Source organism: Acanthochromis polyacanthus, chromosome 2 (assembly GCF_021347895.1).
Source record: "Acanthochromis polyacanthus isolate Apoly-LR-REF ecotype Palm Island chromosome 2, KAUST_Apoly_ChrSc, whole genome shotgun sequence".
In the NCBI taxonomy this organism is placed as follows: Eukaryota; Metazoa; Chordata; class Actinopteri; family Pomacentridae; genus Acanthochromis; species Acanthochromis polyacanthus.
The window spans coordinates 45,397,115-45,420,797 of NC_067114.1; the positions used below are offsets into that span (position 1 = coordinate 45,397,115).

The 23,683-nt window shown below is 38.1% G+C and overlaps 1 protein-coding gene across 1 annotated transcript in view; it reads left to right on the plus strand.

The window, feature by feature from the left end:
* bbox1 (butyrobetaine (gamma), 2-oxoglutarate dioxygenase (gamma-butyrobetaine hydroxylase) 1) overlaps nt 1-23,683 on the plus strand; it is a 52,873-nt gene that overhangs the window by 19,018 nt on the left and 10,172 nt on the right. Inside the window, exons 4-5 of the mRNA XM_022198283.2 lie at nt 21,287-21,485; nt 23,566-23,671. Coding sequence (XP_022053975.2) covers nt 21,287-21,485; nt 23,566-23,671 — 305 coding nt within the window. The remainder of the gene's footprint in view (nt 1-21,286; nt 21,486-23,565; nt 23,672-23,683) is intronic.

Genomic DNA, 23,683 nt, shown 5'->3' on the forward strand with positions numbered 1-23,683 from the left:
CCGTTTCTATGGAGCCGTCGCATCTCAAACTGCAGCAGCTTTTTAGCAGACAGAGGAGTAGAACTACTCAAGGTCACATACTGGAGTAAAAAGAAAGGTTTTAATGTAGAATGCACACACTTTAGAATCATTTTCCCCCTTGTTACTTTTAAATAACTGGTCTTTTACACTCAACAAAAATATAAACGCAGCACTTTTGTTTTTGCTCCCATTTTTTATGAGATGAACTCAAAGATCTAAAATTTTTTCCACATACACAATATCACCATTTCTCTCAAATATTGTTCACAAATCTGTCTAAATCTGTGATAGTGAGCACTTCTCCTTTGCTCAGATTATCCATCCCACCTCACAGGTGTGCCTTAGACTGCCCACAATAAAAGGACACTCTGAAAGGTGCAGTTTTGTTTTACTGGGGGGTCCACTCGTCTTCAATGGCTTTGTGATAGGCTTGGGCGGTATTACGGTAATACCGTGTACCGCCGGTGTTTAAAAATAGCAGCGCTATCAGTTCCAATACCGTCTTGAAAAATTGCAATGTTCTTATACAGGAGATAAGTGTTATGAGAGTGTGTGGCTTATGTCTGGTTGAATTTTCAGTTTTCCTTAAACAGTTATGTTTTAGTCTACTTTTGGAGACTTCCATAAAGTTTATGAACGTGACGTCGTCATGCGACAGTGCAGAGGAGAGAGGGGGGGGGGAGATGGCAGATACCGCACGGAGTGACTTGGTTCCAAAAAAGAACACAACTTCTGCAGTTTGGGAGTATTTCAGGTTCCAGGCAAACGAGAAAGGAGAGCCGGTAAATACTGATGAAGCAATTAGTAAATTCTGCAATCAAAAGGTGATCGCAAGAGAGGGAAACACCTCTAACCTAAGGACGCATCTCTGAATCAACCAACTGCTGCGACTATTCAGTTTCCGAATGTGAAGGCACAAGCCAGTAACAGTAATAGTCACGGTAATACCGTATACCCCGGTAAAATATGAAGGAAGTTTGACAGTATCAAAATTTGGATACCGCCCAAGCCTACTTTGCGAAGTTGCTGGATATTGGCGGGAACTGGTCCACGCTGTCGTATACTCCGATCCAGAGCATCCCAAACATGCTCAATGGGTGACATGTCCGGTGAGTATGCTGGCCATGCATGAACTGGGACGTTTTCAGCTTCCAACATTTGTGTACAGATCCTTGCAGCATGGGGCCGTGCATTATCCTGCTGCAACATGAGCTGATGTTCCTGGATTTATGGCACAACAATGGGCCTCAGGATCTCGTCACGGTATCTCTGTGCATTCAAAATGCCATCAATACAATGCACCTGTGTTCTTGGTCCATAACAGACGCCTGCCCATACCATAACCCCACCGCCACCATGGGCCACTCCATCCACAACACTGACATGAGAAAACCGCTCACCCACACGACGCCACACACACTGTCTGCCATCTGCCCTGAACAGTGTAAACCGGGATTCATCCGTGAAGAGAACACCTCTCCAACGTGCCAGATGCCATCCAATGTGAGCATTTGACCACTCAAGTCGGTTATGACGACGAACTGGAGTCAGGTGGAGACCCCGATGAGGACGACGAGCAGCAGATGAGCTTCCCTGAGACGGTTTCTGACAGTCTAGGCAGAAATTCTTTGGTTCTGCAAACCGATTGTTTCAGCAGCTGTCCCAGTGGCTGGTCTCAGACCATCTTGGAGGTGAACATGCTGGATGTGGAGGTCCTGGGCTGGTGTGGTTACACGTGGTCTGTGATTGTGAGGCTGGTTGGATTTACTGCCAAATTCTCTGAAACGCCTTTGGAGACGGCTTATGGTAGAGAAATGAACATTCAATACATGAGCAACAGCTCTGGCTGACATTCCTGCTGTCAGCATGCCAATTACACACTCCCTCAAATCTTGCCACATCTGTGACATTGTGCTGTGTGATAAAACTGCACCTTTCAGAGTATCCTTTTATTGTGGGCAGTCTAAGGCACACCTGTGAGGTGGGATGGATAATCTGAGCAAAGGAGAAGTGCTCACTATCACAGATGTAGACAGATTTGTGAACAATATTTGAGAGAAATGGTGATATTGTGTATGTGGAAAAAGTTTTAGATCTTTGAGTTCATCTCATAAAAAAATGGGAGCAAAAACAAGTGTTGTGTTTATATTTTTGTTGAATGTACATGTGTAATTTGTCAGGATTTCTGCTTCATTCTTTTTATTAATCTCCACAAAAGACATGCAAAATCATCACAAAAAGGACAGAAATTACCAGAAAAATATGCAAAAACACAACAGAAAGAGGTGAAATTGTCACAAAAACAGGCAAAAGTAACCCAAAGACTCAACTTCCGACAAATGAACGTGCAAAGTCACAACAGACAGGCTTGAAATGCAATATCACCATATTGCATGCACCATTTCAACATTTTTTGTTGATTTATCGAGTTAAATTTTGAGCAATTTGGAATTTTTTGCAGGTTTTTTTTGCTGTGTAGATGCAGCATTGAAGATAAAATAAACTGTCATTTTTATTTTGATTTTTTTGCTCATTGCATGCAGCTAAACTCCCACAATGCTTCTGGCCAGAAGTCATTAGCCGCCACAGAAGTCTTTGTCATGGTGCCCCTTCATTAACTAAACTCCTATAATTTTACTGTGTTTGTGTTGATTTATTGAGTTAAATTTTGAGCAATTTGGCTGTTTTTTGAGATTCTATTTGCTTTGTAGATGCAGCATTAAAATAAAAAAAAATAACCTCTCATTTTTATTTTTAGTTTTTTACTCATTGCATGCAGCATTTTTCTGCATTTTTGTTGATTTATGGAGTTAAATTTTGAGCAATTTGGATTTTTTTTGCAGGTTTCTTTGCTGTGTAGATGCAGCATTGAAGATAAAATACATTTTAATTTTAATTTTAATTTTTTTGCTTATTGCATGCAGCATTTTTCTGCATTTTTGTTGATTTATGGAGTTACATTTTGAACAATTTGGCAGTTATTTTGTGGTTTTCTTTACTGTGTAGATGCAGCATTGAAGATAAAATAAACTGTCATTTTTATTTTGATTTTTTTTACTCATTGCATGCAGCTAAACTCCCACAATGCTTCTGGCCAGAAGTCATTAGCCGCAATTCTAATGACGATTTAACGGCCAAATAAATGTGCTGTGTGGTGGCAACAAATGCAAGAAACTACTAACAGACTACCTGCTTTTTCTGTAGCTGAAAGATTTGCATTCTTTTTTCCAACCAAATCTTCCTTTTCAGTGTATTTTTTCTTCTGTTCACGGCTCGTCTTTCTTTGCACATGTGGATCCTGCATGGCAACAAACTCAGTGTTTCTTGAATGCATTTTTAAAACTCGGAGCGTCCAAGAAGCCATAAATCTGAGTAAATCTCCTATCGGACAGACTGTTCCTTTGGATTAGTGGAAAACTGGAACTCTGTGTGAGTTTTCCTTCTGTGCTTTGACTGTTTTGCATGTATGTATCGATGGTGAAATCATGCATTGTTCAGCGCCACATCACTACCTAAAAAAAACCCAAATGCACTAGATGGGAGTTTTATTTCACTGTGTCTTTTGAAAATAAGTTCTTATTTCAGACAAGTTTTCCCTAAAGATGAAGCAGCCCAACAATTCCCTGTTCTGTTGCAACGAAATAAACCTAAAAGTGAAGGGAAATGCCATAAAATGCAGTAAAAAAACCCTGCAGTGTATGACCTGAACAGTGAAACTTGCATAGCTGGATATCTGAGACGTGGTGAGAAAACGTCTGAGAGCTCTCAGGTCTTTCTTGGAAAACCGGGCGGTTTAAATTCCTTCTCGCACGTATCTGCAGGCTCTGGGATTTGCTCGTTCCCAGGGAAGGAAACACTGACAACGGTGAGTTTGTGCTTGGTAAGAACATGCAGCTATTTCCCCGACCCCCTCGCTCTAAATCGGTTTTCCATATGGCCGAGACAGACGGGGGTCTGAATGACACTCAGTTCTGCAGACGTCAGCCTTTTCTGCTCTTTTACGCCGTTTCCCAGCCTGCGCTAAAGTTCTGTCCTGAGTGGGACAATAAAGTAGGAATGCTGTCGAATTACACGCGCAAAAGACCGAGTTATTTAAAAGCAACACGGGGAAAAATTATTCCAAAATTAGATTCTATGCCGCAACCACGCAATGAAGAGAGAATTTAAAATAAAGGCTGCCAAATCGCTCAAACTTTATCCCTGTAAATCGATACAAATGCAGGAAAATATCGAACGCAAAACGTAAAAACATTAAATGTGAAGATAAAAGTTCATTTTGTCTTCAAGAGAACTGCATGAAAAGAGAAATCTACCTCCATAAATCAACACAAATTCAGTGAATTACCATATGTAGTATAGAAAAAAGAAAAAATGTAGAAGAACATTTATTTTTCTCATGTGTTTATTGTCAACTTAAATGCACTGAAAAGCTTAACTTAATGTTTAAAACAGTGGAAATACAGATGAAAGTTGTCGTCTTTATTAAATATCTCTATAATTCTCTATAATTATCTCTACAAATCGACACAAATGCAGTAAAATATCGAACGCTAAACATAAAAACACTAAATGTGAAGATAAAAGTTCATTTTATCTTCAAGAGAACTGCAAGAAAAAAAGCCAAATTGCGGAAAATCTACCTCCATAAATGAACACAAATTCAGTAAATTACCATATGTAGTATACAAAAAAGAAAAAATATAGAAGAACATTTATTTTTCTCACGTTCTTATGTGTTTATTCTCAACATAAATGCACTAAAAAGCTAAGCTTAATATTTAAACCAGTGGAAATATATTTTTATGAATCAAATCTCCATAAATCTCTCTATAATTCTTGATAATTCTCTATAATTATCTCTACAAATCGACACAAATGCAACAAGATTTCGCAACTAATATGTAAAACACTTAAAATAAAGATGAAGTTTATGGATTGATGCAGCAACGAGAACCACAAAAAACTGCCAGATTGCTCAAAATTTAACCGGATAAATCAACAAACGCAGTAAAATTGTGGGAGTTTAGCGAGTGAAGGGGCACCATGACAAAGACCTCTGTGGTGGTTAATGACTGCTGATCAAAACTCTTAATGCAAACTAAACCGCATTCTCTAGAGACGGGTAGGTAGCATGTTGAAGCTAACATGTAGTGGGGAGTACTAGCTGTCTAAAAACCGCATCATTAGTGTGAATAATCATCGACTGTACTTCAGTTCGGTCAACGATTCATCGATTATTGATTGAAAAAGTTGCAAACTATCCATTACGTTATTTCTGTCCATCGCTTTCTGCAAAAATTACATTTGTTCCTCATTTTTTATGTAGCACTGATCAATCTAAGGGCACAAAAAATGAGAGCAAATTGAGTAAAACATCAACCGGTTCCACTAGACTCGAGCTTTTTGTTGCATTTTTAGGTGTTTTAAGGAGCTTTGGGATGCAGATGTTCAATTTTCTTGCTGCTCTGTGCACTCTAACACCACTTTATATTTATTTATTTTATATTAAAGTAAATCTATGCCAAGTACCTGCCAAAATACTCAAACTTCACCTCTATAAACATGATTTAAAGTCTTTTTTTAAAGCGAAATGCTGAATTTAACACACAAACGACCAGAAATATCTCATCGTAGTGGCGTTACTCTTTTCTGTCCATCACTTTCTGCAAAAATAACATTCTTTTCTGCAGCAAAATCACAAAAAATGAGAGCAAATTGAGTAAAACATCAACCAGTTCCAGTAAACTCGAGTGTCTTTATTGTATTTCTAGATATTTTAAGGGCCTTTGGGTTCCATTTTCTTGCTCCAGAATGACGCCAAAACCTCGTGTCGCTCACATCCTTATCTCACCGACATTTGCTTTTGCCGATTTTAAACCCATCAGCGATTTGCTCCAGACTCTTTCAGTACAGGAACCATGTCGTCGTCTCACATTTAGCGGTTGTCATGTTTGTTTAGCCGGTTAAAATCGGGACTAATTCTGGGGTAAAAACGGGTCAGATGGGTTTTAAGGAAGCTAAAAAATCCTCCACTTGAATAAACGCTCTCCTCTCCCTGACGTTATTTTATAATTCTGCTAACGTGCTGCTCACCTTCAACCAGCCGTCATGACTCATCATTTTAGAAAAAAGCCGAGTCATTTATCAGGATCGGACCCTGAAGTCAGAGGCTCTGCTCAGTTTTTAATTCTGTTTTCTGCAATCACCGCCTTTGTTTCCCTCGTCCTCCAGCCGATTGTTAATTTTGTGTTTCGTTAGTGGAACAAAAGCACAGCTGACACATGAAAGCTTAACCTGGAATTACCAGCTATTAGACAGATGAAAGTTCATTTAAATCTTTTTCTGTGCTGCAGCTGCTTCAGATTTTACTCAGTTTGTGTAATTTAGGCTCTTGTGTCAATCAGTATTGTGGTAAAAAGTGTGGAAGAAGTGTTGTTTTTGGAGAAAGTGATGGACAGAAAAGAGCAATGCCGCTATAATGAGATATTTCTGGTCTTTTATGTGTTAAATTCAGCATTTTACTTTAAAAAAAGACTTTAAGTTATGCTTTAAGAGGTACAGTTTGAGTATTTTGGCGAGTTATTTTGGCCCGAAAAGAGCAATACCACTATGATGAGATATTTTTCATGTTAATATCTGCATTTTATATCAAAATAGTCTCAAATTATCTCCATTCTTTCATTTATGTCGATTTATAGAAGTAAAGTTTGGGTATTTATGCAGCTTATTTTGTGGTTTTCCTTCCTTTTTTGGCTGCTGCATTGATTTTTTTTGTACATTTTCCTTTTTTATGTATTAAATGCATCATTTTATTGCATTTGTGTTGATTTATAGACTTAAAATTGGATTGATTGACAGCTTTTTTTGTGTGGTTCTCTTTGAAAGATTGTTTAATCTTCCATCGTCCTTTTTTTTTTTTTTTTTACATATTTAAAGCATCATTTTATTGCATTTTTGTTTGTTTCTAGAGGTACAGTTTGAGTATTTCTGCAGCTTATTTTGTAGCTTTCCTTCCTTTGTGGCTGCCGCATTGATTAATTTTTGTAAAAATAGCGATCAAATGAACATGAGTGTTTATTTTTACTCTTTTGCAGAATAAATTCAGCTGATTAAGGCATTTTTGTTGATTTTTAGAGGTGCAGTTTGAGTGTTTCTGCAATTTTTTTGTAATTTTTGTTGCCATGTGGCTGCAACATTGATATTTGTTGTGTGAATTTAAAGAAAAGTAAAATTTCCTTTTACATATTTCATATATTACTCATTATATATTTTAATTTATGGAAGCAAATTTTAAGTGATTTATCAGATTTTTGTGCTGCTCTTTGCTGTGTGGTTGCAGAATTGAAGGTAAAATAAACTTTCTTCTTTATTTTTTACTTATTTACATCTCAAATGCGGCATTTTACTGCATTTGTGTTGATTTATAGAGATAAATTCTGAGCAATTTAGCAAGTTTCTGTGGTTCTCTTTGCTATTTAGATGCAGAATTGAAGATAAAATAACCTTTCTTCTTTATTTTTTACTTATTTACATTTGTGTTGAGTTATAGAGGTAGAGTTTGAATATTTCTGCAGTTTTTCTTGTAGTTTTCTTTGCTCGTTCGCTGTAGAAATGAAAATCTGTGTTGTAAAAATAAAGAGAATAAATTTTTTACTTTATTTTCACTTTTTTGCATATCAGAAGGTGCATTTTAATGCATTTGTCTTGATTTGTGGAGGTAAATTTGGATTAATTTTGATTGTTGTTGCTACGTAGATGCAGAATTGAAGATGAAATAAACTTTCATCTTTATTTTTTACTTTTTTACACATTAAATGCAGCATTTTACTGCATTCATGTTGACTTGTAGAGGTGAATTTTGTGATTTTAATGCTTTTTTTGTGTTATTCTCTCTGCTGTGGCTTCTGGACTTGTCTGCTGTTTTATAAATTAAAGATGAAATAAACTTTTGTCTTTTTTTGTACTTTCTTGCAAATTAAATGCATCATTTTTCTGCATTTGTATTGATTTACGGAGGTTAATTATAATAAATTTGTGAGGTTTTTGTGGTTCTCTTTGCTGTGTGGATGAAGAATGGAAGATGAAATAAACTTTCATCTTTATATTTAGTTTTTTTACATATTAAATGCTGCGTTTTACTCCATTTTTTGGTGTTTTATCGGGTATATTTTGAGCACGTTGACAGTTTTTTTGTGGTTCTCTTTGCCGTTAGATGCAGAATTGAAGATAAATGAACATTCATGTTTGTTTTTAGTTTTTTTACATCTTAAATGCAGCATTTTTATTGATCTCTGGAGGTGAATTTTAAATAATTTCCCGTCTTTTCTGTGCTTTTCTTTGCTGCGTTGAGGATTTTTCTCCGCTGATCTCCTTCCTCCTCTGAATCCTTTTTATTTTACGTCTCTCAGTGAATCACACTGAGGACGTATTTTGTGTAAAATGTTATTTTTGGATCGAGTGATGGACAGAAAAGGATTCCTGTCCAGAACAGCTGTGCTCAGAATATTCTCCTCTGACCTGCTGCTGGTCGCTGCCAACAACTCGAAGCCGTTCAGGCGTCTGACAGAAGAGGAAAGTTTTCCTCACGGTCCAGCTGCAGCGCGAGTAACGAACTTTAATAACTCGGTTCTTTAACGGGCTCAAAAAGTCCAGTTATAGACGAGTCTTATTGGTTCATTTTGCACAGATTGGAGTAAAAATCAGTGCAGCAGCTCGGTTTGTAACTTCCACCTTCAGGTTCTGTCCACAAATTTCTGACTCCATGCAGATTTTGGCGTGTTCTCACGGACACGTCTGTCTGTAAACACGCCGGTTTTATGTCGTTTTTGACTGGGAGCGGCTGAAAGTGGTTTTATTTTCAGATTTACATGCAGCACTTAAGATTGAAATCATTTTTATAGTTATTTTTATTCACGTTTTAACTTTCTCCTTCATTTTTTACAGATTCATTCAGCATTTTACTGCATTTATGTTGATTTATAGTCCAAGTTATAGCAATTTAACATTTCTTTTGTTGTTTCTCTTTGCTTTGGGACTTCAAATCAACTTCCATCTTTATTTTGTACTTTTTTACGTGTTAAATTCAGATTTTCTCCACATTTATGTAGATTTATAGAGGTAAAGTTTGAGTAATTTGGGAATTTTCTGGTGGTTTTGCTTCCTGTGTGGCTTGTTTTTAAATATTTTTCTGTAAAAATAAAACTTTTTTCTTTATTTTTAATTGATTGTAACAGATTATGTGTAATATGTGGTCATTTGTAGAGAATAAACGTGATTTGACAGATTTTCTGTGGTTCTCTCTGGTTTGCGGTTGCAGCACTGAAGATAAAACTAACTTTTTTCTTTATTTTTTACTGTAATACACACATTTTTACTCATTAAATGCACTATTTTACATAAAAACAGTTAAATAGTGGCTGCAGCATTGCAGATGAAACACACTTTTGTCTTTATTTTGACCTTTTTCCCTTTTACATGCAGCTGCTTCTTGCATTTATGTTGATTTATAGTGATAAAGTTTGATTGTTTTAGCTGTTTTTTGCGTTTCTTTTTGCTTTATGGCTGCTGCACTAAAGATGAAGTACAATTTTATCTTTATTTTTTGCTTTTTTACTTCTTAAATGCACAGTTTTACTTTAAAACTAGTCTTACATCGTCTCCATTTTGATTCATAAAGATACATTTTGATTTATGTAGCAGATTTTTGTCAAATAAACTTTTTACTTTTACCTTTTAACCTATTAAATGCATCATTTTAGTGAATATGTGGTGTTTTTTAGGGATAAAGTTTGTGATTTGACCGATTTTTGGGTGGTTTTCTTCGCTGTGTGGCTTTATTTTGTACTTTTTTTACATATTAAATGCATTGTTTTGCTTAAAATAGTCAGATTTTTGAGCATTTTTTGATTTCTAGAGGTAAAGTTTGATTCATTTGGTAAATTTTAGCTGAAAATACAGAAAGAATAAACTTTGTCTTTTGTTTTTACAGTTTTTTTACCTCATTTGTGTTGATCTTTAGAGGTGTGTTTTGATTCATTTTGTGGTTCTCTTTGCTTCTTTGGACATTTTCATTTTTACATATTAAATGCAGTGTTTTCTTGACTATATTTTGATTTATGGAGTTAAAGTTTTAGTGATTTAGCAGCTTTCATGTCTGCTTTTCTTTTCTGTGCCACCGCTGACTTCACAGTTTACTTTTCCTGACCTCATTCCGTCTCTGAGCGTCTGAATTCTGATGTTTTAGTGTTTCATTGGACGTTTCTGGTAAACTTCCTGACGGATCGCCGTTCGTTGGACTTTCCTCCTCTAACTCTCGCTGACTGATTAATAAAATTCGAGCCAAGCAGCAGCTGATTTTTCATCTTCCCCGTCTAAATTCTCCATCTGGTCCGAGTTCCAGCGACAGAAAGACTCCTGGAAACGAATCCGTGGAAAACCGTCGTTTGTTACAACTTCAGCACAAAACGCAGAAGAATGTGAGGAATCCGTGCTGTAAAATACGTTAATCCATCGGAATTACATGTTTTTGCTCCACTGCAGCGTGTTTTAATGGACACAGAACATTTTAGTCGTTCTGTTTACATTTATAGATGTAATGTTTTAGTAATTTAACAGTTTTTTGTGATTTTTACAGTTTAAATTCAGCTTTTTATTGCATTTATGTCGATTTATAGATGTAAACTTTTAGTAATTTGACAGTTCTTTGTGATTTTTACAGTTTGAATTCAGCTTTTTCTGCATTTGTTGATTTATAGATGTAAAGTTTTAGTAATTTAAGTTTTTTGCAATTTTTACAGTTGTCTGTGTAGGTTCTCATTCATCCAGGTCATGGTTATCCAAAGTAGTTTAAGTCAATCCACTGGACTTTAAGAAAGTTCCTTGAAGACGTTTCACTTCTCATCCAAGAGGCTTCTTCAGTTCTGGTGGTGGTCGGTGTTGCCTCAGCTTTTAAACCTCTGTGAGGTGTGTCCAGGGCTGTTATTCCAACAACCGATACCAAAACTCGTCTGATTACTCAACGATGGTGGTTGTGAGTATGGGTGGGGGTCGTTGAAATGCACAGATGTCACTGAGCCCTCGTGTGCTAATGGTGGTCATTAGCATGAGTGTGTTTTTTTTGGTGTCTGGCTGCAGCATTGATATCAATTTGGAACAAATATAAAAAGAATGAACTTTATTCTTCATGTTTTGCTGTTTTTACATGTTGCGTTTTACTGCATCGTAGAGGTATGTTTTGAGAAATTAGGCTGTTTTTTGCGCTTTCCTGTGCCATGCGACTTGCAGCATTGAAATTAGTTTTGTAAATTAAAGATTAAATAAACTTCCATCTTTGTTTTGACATTTTAAATGCAGCCGTTTCCTGCATGCCTCATATCAGAAAACTGTCCTTTTTCCAGAATATTCCACCGTTTCTCACCCACGCTCGGCTTATTTTTCTCAGCCTGTTCCCATAATTCCTTCACGGATCAGCTATATTTGGGTTAAATCCCTTTTCTTTGTGGAAATTTCAACACTTTTTACGTCAGCTCCGGCACGAGCGGCTTAATGATCCCGACGATTGGATTTTTCATTTCTTTGGAATAAAACCGAAAGCGTGAATTTGCCAAAAAAAACAACAAAAAAAAAACAGACAAGATTTGAGAAACTCCCGCCAGGCTCAGTGGAGTTTTCTTTTTGCAGACGGAGGAAACACTGTTCGCTCTGTCTTTTTTCTAACCGGGAAGGCAGACGCCGGCTGCTCTGTCCTCCAGGTCTGTTTCATAAATAAAGGTGTGCTTGTTGGGTCGGCTTTGGGTGGAGCGAGCTTCGTGAAAACAACCACACATGCTGATTACTGAGTGGAATAAAACCAGGGAGACAGTTTTCATTTTTCAACCGTCTGGACTCGTGTTTTTATAGCTTAAAACCTCCATGAAGGCCCTTCTTTGTTAATTACAAGCATGTTTGAGTTGCTTCAGTACATTTTAAAGTGTCAAAATTAACATTTATAGCATGAAAAATCATTTTACAATTCTTGGTGTTCATACAAATAATAATTTCCCCTCAGAAATTGCTGAAATTACCACAAAAAGATGCACAATCCTCACAGAAACAGGCAAAATGACCCCAAAGACTGAACTTGCAACAGAAGAATGTGCAAAATCACCACCAAAAACACAGAAATCACCCAAAAAAGATGCAGAAATCATCATAAAAACAGGCAAAATTACCCCAAGACTCAAACTTGTAACAAAACATACAAAATCATTAAAAAAAAAAAAAATGCAAAATTGTGACAAAAAGACAAAATCAATACGAAAAGTAATTACCAAGAAGACTCAAATCTCAAACATGAAAAAAAAAAAACTCTGCAAAAACAGTTGAAATTACAAGAAGATGCAAAATCCTGACAGAAGCAGGCAAAATTAGCACAAAATACAGAATTATGGCTGCCTGTGAGTGTTGTACCGTTTATTGGATTGTTTTTACTGATTAATGTATAAGTGGCATTTCCTTGTTGTTTACCTTTAAAGTTAATCCTTAAAAATGTTTATAATTATGATCATATTTTGTCTGTAAAATCTTTATTTTGTGACTGTAGCGGTTTAAAAAGTACAATATTTCCCTGAATAAAAGAGTAAACCTATAAAATGAAAACACAAAGAAGAACAAGTGTCTAAAACCACCACAGAAGGACAGCAGCTACACTAATCCTTTAATAAAATAAAAAATAAACATTTTCTGCAGCTGAAGTCCAACAATCTCCCTCTGTGCAATTCCAGCCAAATCTCCAAAATGTGTTTTCAGTATAAACACCAGCTTGGGTGTAATTTATGACGCCTGCTCCGTCTAAAAGAGGCCTTTTCTGCCCATCTGGCTTCAAACCTCCACTGTGCATTCCATCGAAGTGGATCTGATCCGAGCTCTGCGATAAAACTCAACCGAGTCAAAACAAAAGCTCCGCCGACGACTCCGGCTTTGAAGGCCTCCGAGTTGGAAACGGAGCGAGGCGACGGCAAAGCCAGGAACTGTCCGACAGCCGCAGGAGCCTCGGCTTCGGGTTTCCTCATCTGGAAAAGCCACTGTAGCCGACCGAGGGGGAAGCCTGGGAGTGGATTAGAGATGAAGACCATCTAGTCAGAGGCAGCAGTCCTTCCTGAGAACGCCACAGACCCAGAAAAATGTGCAAAATCACCACAAAAAAGGATGAAGACACCAGAAAAAACAGAGAAAGAGGTGGAATTGTCACAGAAAGATGCAAAATTACCTCAAAAGGGCCAACAGTACCACAGAACACCTGCAAAAAGGGCCGAAGTTACCAGAAAAAAACATCACAAAACGGTTCAGAAATCACCACAGAAAGATGCAAAGTCACCAAAAAAAAAATGTGCAAAATCATCAGAAAATGGCCTGAAATGACCAAAAAAAGTGAAATTGTCAAAACACACCAAATCACCACAAAACCATGCAAAAAAAAACAAAAAAAAAAAACAACCCACTACAAAAATGCTCAAAATCACCACAAAGACTCAGAATCACTACAAAAACTTATGAAATCTTAGAAAGTTCAAAAATCTCCACAGAAGAGTACAAAATCACCATAAACTGGGCAGAAATTACCAGAAAAAAATGCAAAATCACCACAAAAACAGGCAAAACCACTACAGATGCAAAAATCTCTGCAAAACCGTGCAATAGCCACAAAAAGAGCGGAAATTACCACAAAAGGATGCAAACACCACAGAAGGGTGAAATTATTGAAGACAAAGACAGCAAAATTACCCCAAAAAAAACATGCAAAATTACCACAAAAAGAGCAGAAATCACCATACAAAGATCCAAAAATCAGAAGGTCTGAAATTACCACAGAGATGCAGAAACACCACAAAGAGTCTTCATGCACTCAAACTGGCCCAAAAATGTCTGAAATTCTTCCAGTTGTGTCCAAAATGACTCCAAACTTTTCTACAAGGACTTAAAATGTGTCCAAAGATCGTCCAGATTGTCCATAGAGATTCCAGAAGGACTTAATACTTGTCCAAAACTAACTAAAATGTGTTTAAAATAACTCAAATATTCCAAAATTAGCTGAAAACTAGTTGCAAGTGAGAACTCAAGAGTCTTCATGTATTCAGTCTTGGCCAAAATGACTCAAAATGTGTCCAAAGATCGTCCAGACTGACATGAAAACTCTAAAATGTCTGAACCAAGAACAAAACTCAAATGTTCTGCTATCTGTAAGAGTGAACACAAGAGTCTTCATGCACTGCCAAGATCTGAGGAACTGAACACCCATTGATCATTACACTGGGTTACAAAGTTTTTTTTGCAAGTTGTCTAGGTTTTGTCAACCTAATTGGGACTATTTTGCACCACTAACTCCAAATATGACATCCATTTTTCCCCCTTCAACGAGGTCAGTTTTTTGCCAACTTGATTTTGAAAAATGTCTCACAAAACTGATTATATTTGTGACTCAGTTTATTTTTTGTATAGTCCTCACCCAAAATGGGTTTTAAGAGAAAAAAACATTTTCTAACAGGATGTATTTAAGTGTTAAACTTTAACTTCTGTAAAATAAATAACTGACATAGATAAAGGCAAGTACATGTAAATTGAACATTAAGGCCCCGTCCACACAGACAAAACGCTTAACAGTTTAAAAAAAGAACAAAAAACAATCGCCCTAAAGACGAAGGCGTCTCAGAAAATGTGTGTGTCTACATGAATGCACTCGATACGCATGGAAACGCTGTAAAACACATGCCAGACCTCTAGGGGTGCTGTAACAATGACGGAAACACACACAAACAGAAGAAAAAACAGTGGGCATGCACACTTGCAGCAAAAGTTGTAAACAGAATGTGTCCTCGATAATGGTTTGTTCAACTTGGTGGTGATTGAGAAGAAGGAGATTTTGCTGCAACAGGGACAGTAGGGTCACTAGCTTCATCAGCACATTTGCTACACTGTACGCCGCCATTGTTGTTGTTGCCGTGTGTGGCACATGCGTGTCAATGAAGATACAAAACTATGATGCAAGCGTGTCTGAAAAGTAGCGGCGAGCCAGTAAACACGGAGCTGCGTCTACGGCGTTTCAAAAATGATAGTTTACAGACCCCCAAAATGCCGTCTTCATGTGGATGATACGCAGATTTGGCAAGAAACTTATGAGTTTAGACCTCGGTTTGTCTTCGTGTGGATGGGGCCTTAGTCACTGTGCAAAATTCAGAGCATGAACTTTCGTTTCTTCAAATGCTCAGCAGCAAGGATGTCTCTGTTCAGAGTCCAGCAGTAATCAGCCATCATGACTGCATCCTTTGTAGCATAGTTCAGAAAGTTGACCTGATTGAGCAAAACCAATGTGATTTTTGGATTCAGCACACCAAAATGATGCTAAATCAGCTCAAAAAAGATAAATTTGTTGTTGGCCGCTGTTATTAATGCTAAGTCTTTACTGTTAGCATGTTGGGCAGCTAATGTGGCTAACAAAATTTACTGAAAGACTTTAGTTTGCTAAAAAGACAATATGGGACCTTTGAATGTTGAGTTAGTTGAGGTTTTAAAACTTCTCCCACTTCCTTTTAAAACGAAGCCAACAGAGCGGGGAGAAAAAAAACAAAAACACCACGATAACAGGCGTTCAGCACAAGCACACATTAAACCAGACCAATAAACGGAAAGATCCTAAAAGGCTCCATTAAACCAAGGAAAGCGCGAATCCTGTGGATTTTAGGACTTGTTACGGCGGCTCAAGTGCAGGGACATGATAGGCAGACGAGTGAAAGATTTATTTTACAAAAGCCAGAACAAAAACTATAAACAGGAAACAGCTCTCACAAGAACACGCTATTGGCTTAGCAGAACTAGACTCCCTCTAGGGGAGAGAAAACTAAGCACAAGACAGAAACTCAAACAACTGTTAACCCACGTTTAGCACCACTAAGGCAAGAAAACAACTTAATTTAACCAACATCCTGGACTTCAGAGCTTCAGAACACAAACCCAAAACCCACACGTTCTCAACAAAATCACTACCACCAATAATCAATAAAGAAACTATCATCAGGTGCAGCAGGAGTGGGAACTTAGCTGGCAGTCCCTCCTCAGTTTAGGTACTGGTAACCAACTAAGACCAGTCTCAGATGCTCCAACAGGCCGGAATACTTGGCATACAGGTAAGTAGACGGAGATGGTGGTTGCCAGCCCTAGCAGAATGACGTCCAGGTGGTGTGGAAGCAGCCAGAGAATCCTCGGAGAATCCAAAGTTCCACGGAGAGCCAGGAAGCCTTAGCCAGATGGAGAATCCAACTACCAGGAGAACATCAGCAGGAGACGGCACTGAACAAAGAGAACAGGATTGGCGCAGAGTCTAGGACATAAACGGCTCAGACAGATCTGGTCGCTCCACTAACTGCTGTTAGGAGAAGTTGAATCAGTCTTTAAAGGGAAGCCGGCCAGCTTGATAGATGACAGCCACCTGCACGTGATCACTTGATTGGATTCAGCACACCTGCTGCCAGCCACAGCCACACCTAGAGAGAGAGAACCAGGACCGAGGGAGCACTGCCACCTGCTAAAAGCTGTGACAACTTTAAGCGACACTTTTCACCTTTCACAGTGATTCCATCCACGATTAACGCAGAAGGGTTGATTTTAGGAGCTTTAAGTTTGATCATTACACAGCCTCAGAACTTCATCGGTACAGCAGATAGATGGCTGATGTTTTAAGAGGAAAAACACATCTGAGCTCTGTTAAAAACTGACACCAGATCAGTTTTACATCCATCCAGGTGTCACAGTCTGAACACTGAATCTGGTCAACAAAAAAACAGACAAGACTCAAACTTGCAAAAACATAAAACTTGTAAAAACACGACAAAAGGGCTAAAATTACCAGAAAAAGATGCAAAAACACCAGAGAAAGAGGTGAAATTGTCAGAGAAAGTTGCAAAATCACCACAAAAACAGGCAAAATTACCCTGAAGACTGAAAGTCACAACCAAAAAGCCTGAAATTACCACAAAAAAGATGCAAAATCCTCACGAAAACAAGTCAAACTGTCAAAAAAAATACAATAGAGGCAAAATTACCCCAAAGACTCAAACTCGCCACAAAAAATGTGCAGAATCGCCACAAAAAGGGGCTGAAATGACCACAAATACACAAAATCAACACAAAAGACGCAAAATTACCACAACAGAATGCATAAACATCCATAAAAGAGTTTAAATTACCACAAAAAGATACAAAATCGATGCAAGAACAGGCAAAATTACCTCAAAGATTCAAAATTGCCATGAAACAACAGCAATATCCCCACAAAAAGGGCTGAAATCACCACAAAAGGATGCAAAATAAACACAAAAAAGCAAAATGACCTTAAAGACTCCAAGAAAGAAAAAGTGCAAAATCGCCACAAAAAGGGCCGAAATCACCACAAAAAGATGCAAAAGGAGCTTTAAAAGAGGTGAAATTGTCACAAAAACACATAAAATCAGTTCAAAAGAGGCAAAATTACCCCAGACTCAAAAGTCTCCACAAAAAAACCCAAAAAGATACAAAACCGCCAAACAAATACACAGATCAGCACAAAAGAGGCAAAATGAGCTTATAAAGGGCCAAAATTACCTCAAAAACAGGCAAAAGTACCTGAAAGACTCAAACTCGCCCAAACAAAACAGCAAAATCACTACCACCAATAATCAATGTGGTGATGTTTTACAATCATGTTGATTCTACCATCTCTTAGTGGAACTACAAACTCTAACGTCCCTCCAGAGTTCAATAAAACTCTTGTATCTGCTGTGGTTTGTCCAGATTTGTGTCTTTAATGATGCCTAATCTTCCTGTGTGGTCTTACAGACTGAAACTAGAATTCCTCCTGGTCCCTCCCGTGTCAGATTTGTGATTCCAGTTAAAAACTCGTCATGTGAGGCGCTTATTACTCAATTAGGAGGCAGAGTTCTGGTCTTTTTCCTGGAGCTGAACTAACAGCTGATGTTCTCCGTCGTCCAGGTCCGGTTCCATGAGGCCGACTGTAGCGTTCAGACCTCTGGCCCAGTTCTCCGTCTTTGTTTTCTGTTTCCCTTCCGCCCTCTGGAGCAGTCCTAGACCCTTTAGTGGAACAGCTGGAGGCTGATTGTTGGTGACAACGGCCTGGAGGGAGGTCTGATGACTCGCCTTCAGCCTCACTCATGTTGCCGGTCACTTTTTCTTTTAGACTTTTAGAACCTGAATGAGCTTCAGGATGTTTCGTTAAAGTTCTACCTTCAGACTGTGAATGTTTCCAGAGGTAGAGGTGGATCCAGTATTTGCACTTAGAAGCATTTCTGAGCCTCAACCAGATCAGTTTTACATCCAATAAAGGTGGCACAACCTCAAGAATAAATCAGAAAATCTGGAGGAAAGACACGAAATAAGATGATCATAAAAGATACAGAATTACCACAAAAAAGGCACACAAACAACACAAAAAGATGCAAAAACACCACATAAAAGGGCCAGAATTAGCACAAAAAGGGCCAAAATAACTGCAAAAATGGCTGAAATTACCACAGAACTATGCAGAATTACCACAAAAAGATGCAAAAACAACTCAAAGGTCCAAAATCACCATAAAAAGATGCAAAATCACTATGAAAAGATGCAAAATTTCCACAAAAAGATGCAAAATCCACACATAAAGGACCAGAATTACCATAAAAACACCTCAAACAGTCATGAAATTACCACAACAAGGTGCAAAATCACCTCAAAACGATGCAAAATCACCACATAAAGGATCAAAATTACCACAAAGATGCAAAATCTCCACAAAAAGATGCAAAATTACCAAAATAAGATGCAAAAACACCTTATAAAGAGGTTAAATCATGACAAAAAAAATGGAAAAATTACCACAAAAAGATGCAAAAACAATTTAGAGGGCCAAAATTACCCCAAAAAGATGCAAAATCCACAGATAAAGGACCAGAGTTACTGCAAAAAGATGTAAAAACACCTCAAACAGTGGTGAAATTACCACAAAAAGGTTCAAAATCACCTCAAAAAGATACAAAATCACCACATAAAGGGTCAAAATTACCACAAAGATGCAAAACCTTCACGAAAAGATGCAAAATTACCACAATAAGATGCAAAAACACCTCATAAAGAGGTGAAATCACAACAAAAAATGGAAAAAATTAACACAAAACAATGCAAAAACAATTTAGAGGGCCACAGTTACTCAAAAAAGATGCAAAATCATCACATAAAGGATCAGAATCAGCACAAAAAAGGCCAAAAACACTGTAAAAAATGGCTGAAATTACCACAGAACTATGCAGAATTACCACAAAAAGATGCAAAAACAACTCAAAGGTCCAAAATCACCATAAAAAGATGCAAAATCACTATGAAAAGATGCAAAATGACCACAAAAAGACGCAAAAATACCACAAAAAGAGGTGAAATCACAACAACAATGGAAAAATTACCACAAAAAGATGCAGAAACAATTTAGAGGGCCAAAATTACCCCAAAAAGATGCAAAATCCACACATAAAGGACCAGAATTACTGCAAAAAGATGTAAAAACACCTCAAACAGTGGTGAAATTACCACAAAAAGGTTCAAAATCACCTCAAAAAGATACAAAACCACCTCATAAAGGGTCAAAATTGCCACAAAGATGCAAAACCTTCACGAAAAGATGCAAAATTACCACAATAAGATGCAAAAACACCTCATAAAGAGGTGAAATCACAACAAAAAATGGAAAAATTAACACAAAAAGGTGCAAAATCACCTCAAAAAGGTGCAAAATCACCACATAAAGGGTCAAAATTACCACAAAGATGCAAAATCTCTACAATAAAGAGGTGAAATACAATAAAAAAGACGTAAAATTAGAGGTGTAAAATTATGACAGCGATGTGAAATTACCACAAAGACATGATTAATTAATATTTTGACTCCCAAAAGTGTCTTCTGGCTGTGAAATAGAGAAACAAACCCTGGAGGTGTTTGGCTTTCTGCTGATTTAAAGGAGAAAATGCATTTTTGGTAAATATCTGTAAATATTTCCATGGTTTCGTCAAACATTATTTGTTTTTCTACCTGTTGGACACCAAAATGAAAACAGTCCTTAAATGTGTTTTCAGCTCCTCTCAGCTGCACATTTGCGGTTTTATTTTCATCCAGTGGACTAAACAACAGGACAGAATCCTCGTAGGCGTCTTAAAAAACACTAAACGTTCAGACTGAGCGTCACTTTTCACGGTTTCAGACGCTTTAAAGCTGAATTATGCATGAAGTTCAGCAGAGCCTCCACCTCCTGGAGCTTAGGATGGAGGTTGTTTGGAGGAGGAGCAGCCGCTAACATCTCCAGGTACTCCACCGTCTCTTCCTCCTCCACTAAATGTTCTTAGCAGCTGTTGAAGCCGCTGGAGAGGAGCTGCATGGAAAAGGAGGCGAGCCAGCTGGGTGGGGAGGATTTTCCACTTCTGTCTGTCTGATGGAGACACGCTGGTTTCCTCACAGCCACTCGTTCATCTTCGTGTCAGCAGACGATGCAGATTTAGGAGGCAGAAAGGGACTTCAGGAGTTTGGTTTTTGTGTTAAAGAACATGTTCTAGTCATCGCAAAAAGTGGGGACATTACCACAAAATGGCAAAATCAACACAAAAAGATGCTAATTCACCGCAAAAAAGGTAAAATGATCACAAAAAGAGGTGAAATTAACACAAAAAGATGCTAAATTAAAATGCAAAATGCAAAATTCCCACAAAAAAGGTGAAATTGAGACAAAAAAAGCACAAGATTAACACAAAAGAAGCTAAGTTACCACAAAGACTCAAACATGACAAAAACAAAAACGGTGCAAAAATAACCACAAAAAGTAACAGTCACCACAAAATGATGCAAAATAACCACAAAAAGATGCTAAATTACCATAAAAAGGCACAAAATTACCAGTAAAGAGACAAAATCGTCACAAAAATATGCAAAATAATCACAAAAAGGCACAAAAATACCACTAAAAGATGCAAAATCACCAATAAAGAGACAAAATCATCACAAAAATATGCAAAATCACCACACTGGTGAGCAAAAATGATGTGTCCTTTATGTCCTGCCAGCATCTCCTGCTGAATTCACCTGTTGCTCAGGATTTGTGTGTTAAAGAACAGAAATGATAAAATTCTCGTTTGTCTACCAGCAGCATGAGGTCAAACCGTCAGCAGATTGTTTCCTGTAGCATCTATAGATATAAATGACGCTCCTTCATGTCCTCCTTCAGACCGCTTCTTCTGGGACTCCTCGCTGGTCATCCCCACCGCCGACTACCAGCAGGTCCTGGAGGACGACAAGGCGGCTCTGGCCTGGCTTCAGGCTCTGAAGAGGGTCGGCATCGTCTGCCTGAAGGGGGCGCCGGCCGAGAAGGGCCATGTGTCCCGACTGGGCCAGAGGATCGGGTATATGCGGATGACGTTCTACGGGTGAGGATCTGGGATGGTCGATACCCCAAACACATCCAGAGATAGGCAATTTACTGGTGTCAGTTTATCTGGTGTTTTTAGCTAAATGTTAGATAGAAAAAAGAGATTTATTGACACAGATTTACCCAGAGAAAAATTACCTTAAACACTCGAGAAAAAAACGTGCAAAATCAACACAAAAAGAGACAAAATCAACACATAATGATGCAATATTAGTAGAAAAAGATGGAAAATCAACATAAAAAGAGACAAAATCAATACATAATGATGCAATATTAGCACATAAAGATCCTTTTTTTCTCTTTAATATTTTGCTTAACCCTTTAAGCTTCAGTCAATTCCAGCCGTTTTCAGTACAAAAAATCGCTAATATTCTATTTTTAAATAAAAAGAATTACGAAAAATACGGGGAATATTGGACGGGCATCGCGAGGTGCATTTCCTTGAAAACGACCGATTCGTGGATTTTATACCGACTTCAGGACATGTTTTGGATAAAATAGTTTACTGGCTTGTGTCATCTGGATGTAAAAGGTTGGATTATGGCCGTTTTTTGTGGAATCTTTTTTTCTGTGTGTAATAATGAACCCGGAAATGTGAGTCGCGCTGTGTGCGTTGAAGCCGTGTATAGAGAACGGATGGATGGATATTTGTTTTTGTCGGACAAATGTGTTTTTCTCACCCGCTGTGGTAATCGCATCTGAAAGTGGTTTATACCGGCAGATTCATGAGAATCTAAGCTTTCCATCGGCGTATAGTGTTTGTATAATCGTGTTTGCAGCCGTCTGACATTCTTGAAATTCCTATGCAAATCAGTAGGTGTACCGCCGGCGGTACACCTACGACGCACTGAAGCGCAAAGGGTTAATAACACTGCTGGACTTGTCTCTAGTTAAAATTAATCAAATTATTTAATCAATTCCCGTTTGTTTTTTGCTTGAAGTCAATTTCTGTTTGATTTTCCCGTTTAATATCCAGAAATCAAGTTTAATTTGTTACGTTGATGCGTCATTGTGGCGTTTTATACACTGGAAGATGCAAAATTAGCATTTAACCCTTTGCGCTTCAGTGCAAATTTGCATATGAATTTAAAGAATGTCCGACGGCTGCAAACACGATTATACAAACACTATACGCCGATGGAAAGCTTAGATTCTCATGAATCCGCCGGTATAAACCACTTTCAGATGCGATTACCACAGCGGGTGAGAAAAACACATTTGTCCGACAAAAACGAATATTCATCCATCCGTTCTCTATACACGGCTTCAATGCACACAGCGCGACTCACATTTCCGGGTTCATTATTACACACAGAAAAAAAGATTCCACAAAAAACGGCCATAATCCAACCTTTTACATCCAGATGACACAAGCCAGTAAACTATTTTGTCCAAAACATGTCCTGAAGTCGGTATAAAATCCACGAATCGGTCATTTTCAAGGAAATGCACCTCGCGATGCCCGTCCAATATTCCCTGTATTTTTCGTAATTTTTTTATTTAAAAATAGAATATTAGCGATTTTTTTGTACTGAAAATGGCTGGAATTGACTGAAGCTTAAAGGGTTAATTTGTTACGTTGATGCGTCATTGTGGCGTTTTATACACTGGAAGATGCAAAATTAGCATTTAACACCACGACTGAGTGTTTATGAGTTTTTAGGGTTTTAAGTCAACCAGAGATGGACTTTAAACCAGTAAAACCCAGTTTGGATGAAGTTTCCGGCTGGATTGTTGGAGGAAAGTCCGTTCACCAGTCGATTATCTGCAGCTTGGAGCGTCAGAACTTCATCACTTTGACTTATTGCTGATGGAGAAAACAAGCCAGAATGCTCCAGATTGGTTCTTTTTCTAAGCCAGAGGAACTACCTGGTGCGGTCAGTCAGAACAGAGGTCTGGAGCTTTTCCTCTGGAGCCATCTAGACGGAGAAGATAAGTCCCCCTCATTAGAGCCTCCTCTGCTGATGGTTTCCCCCTCAGGGATCCTCTGGACTCCGTCCTTCTTCCTCCTCCTCGCTGTCTAATTGAAGCCGTTGATCTTCTGGAGGTTTGTTAATGAATGTTATCTTTGTCTTCAGGCACACGTTTCAGGTCGAGGACAAACCCATGGCCAACAACGTGGCCTACACCACCGGGACGCTCAGCACGCACACCGACTACCCGGCTCTACACAGCCCACCCGGAGTGAGTCAAATG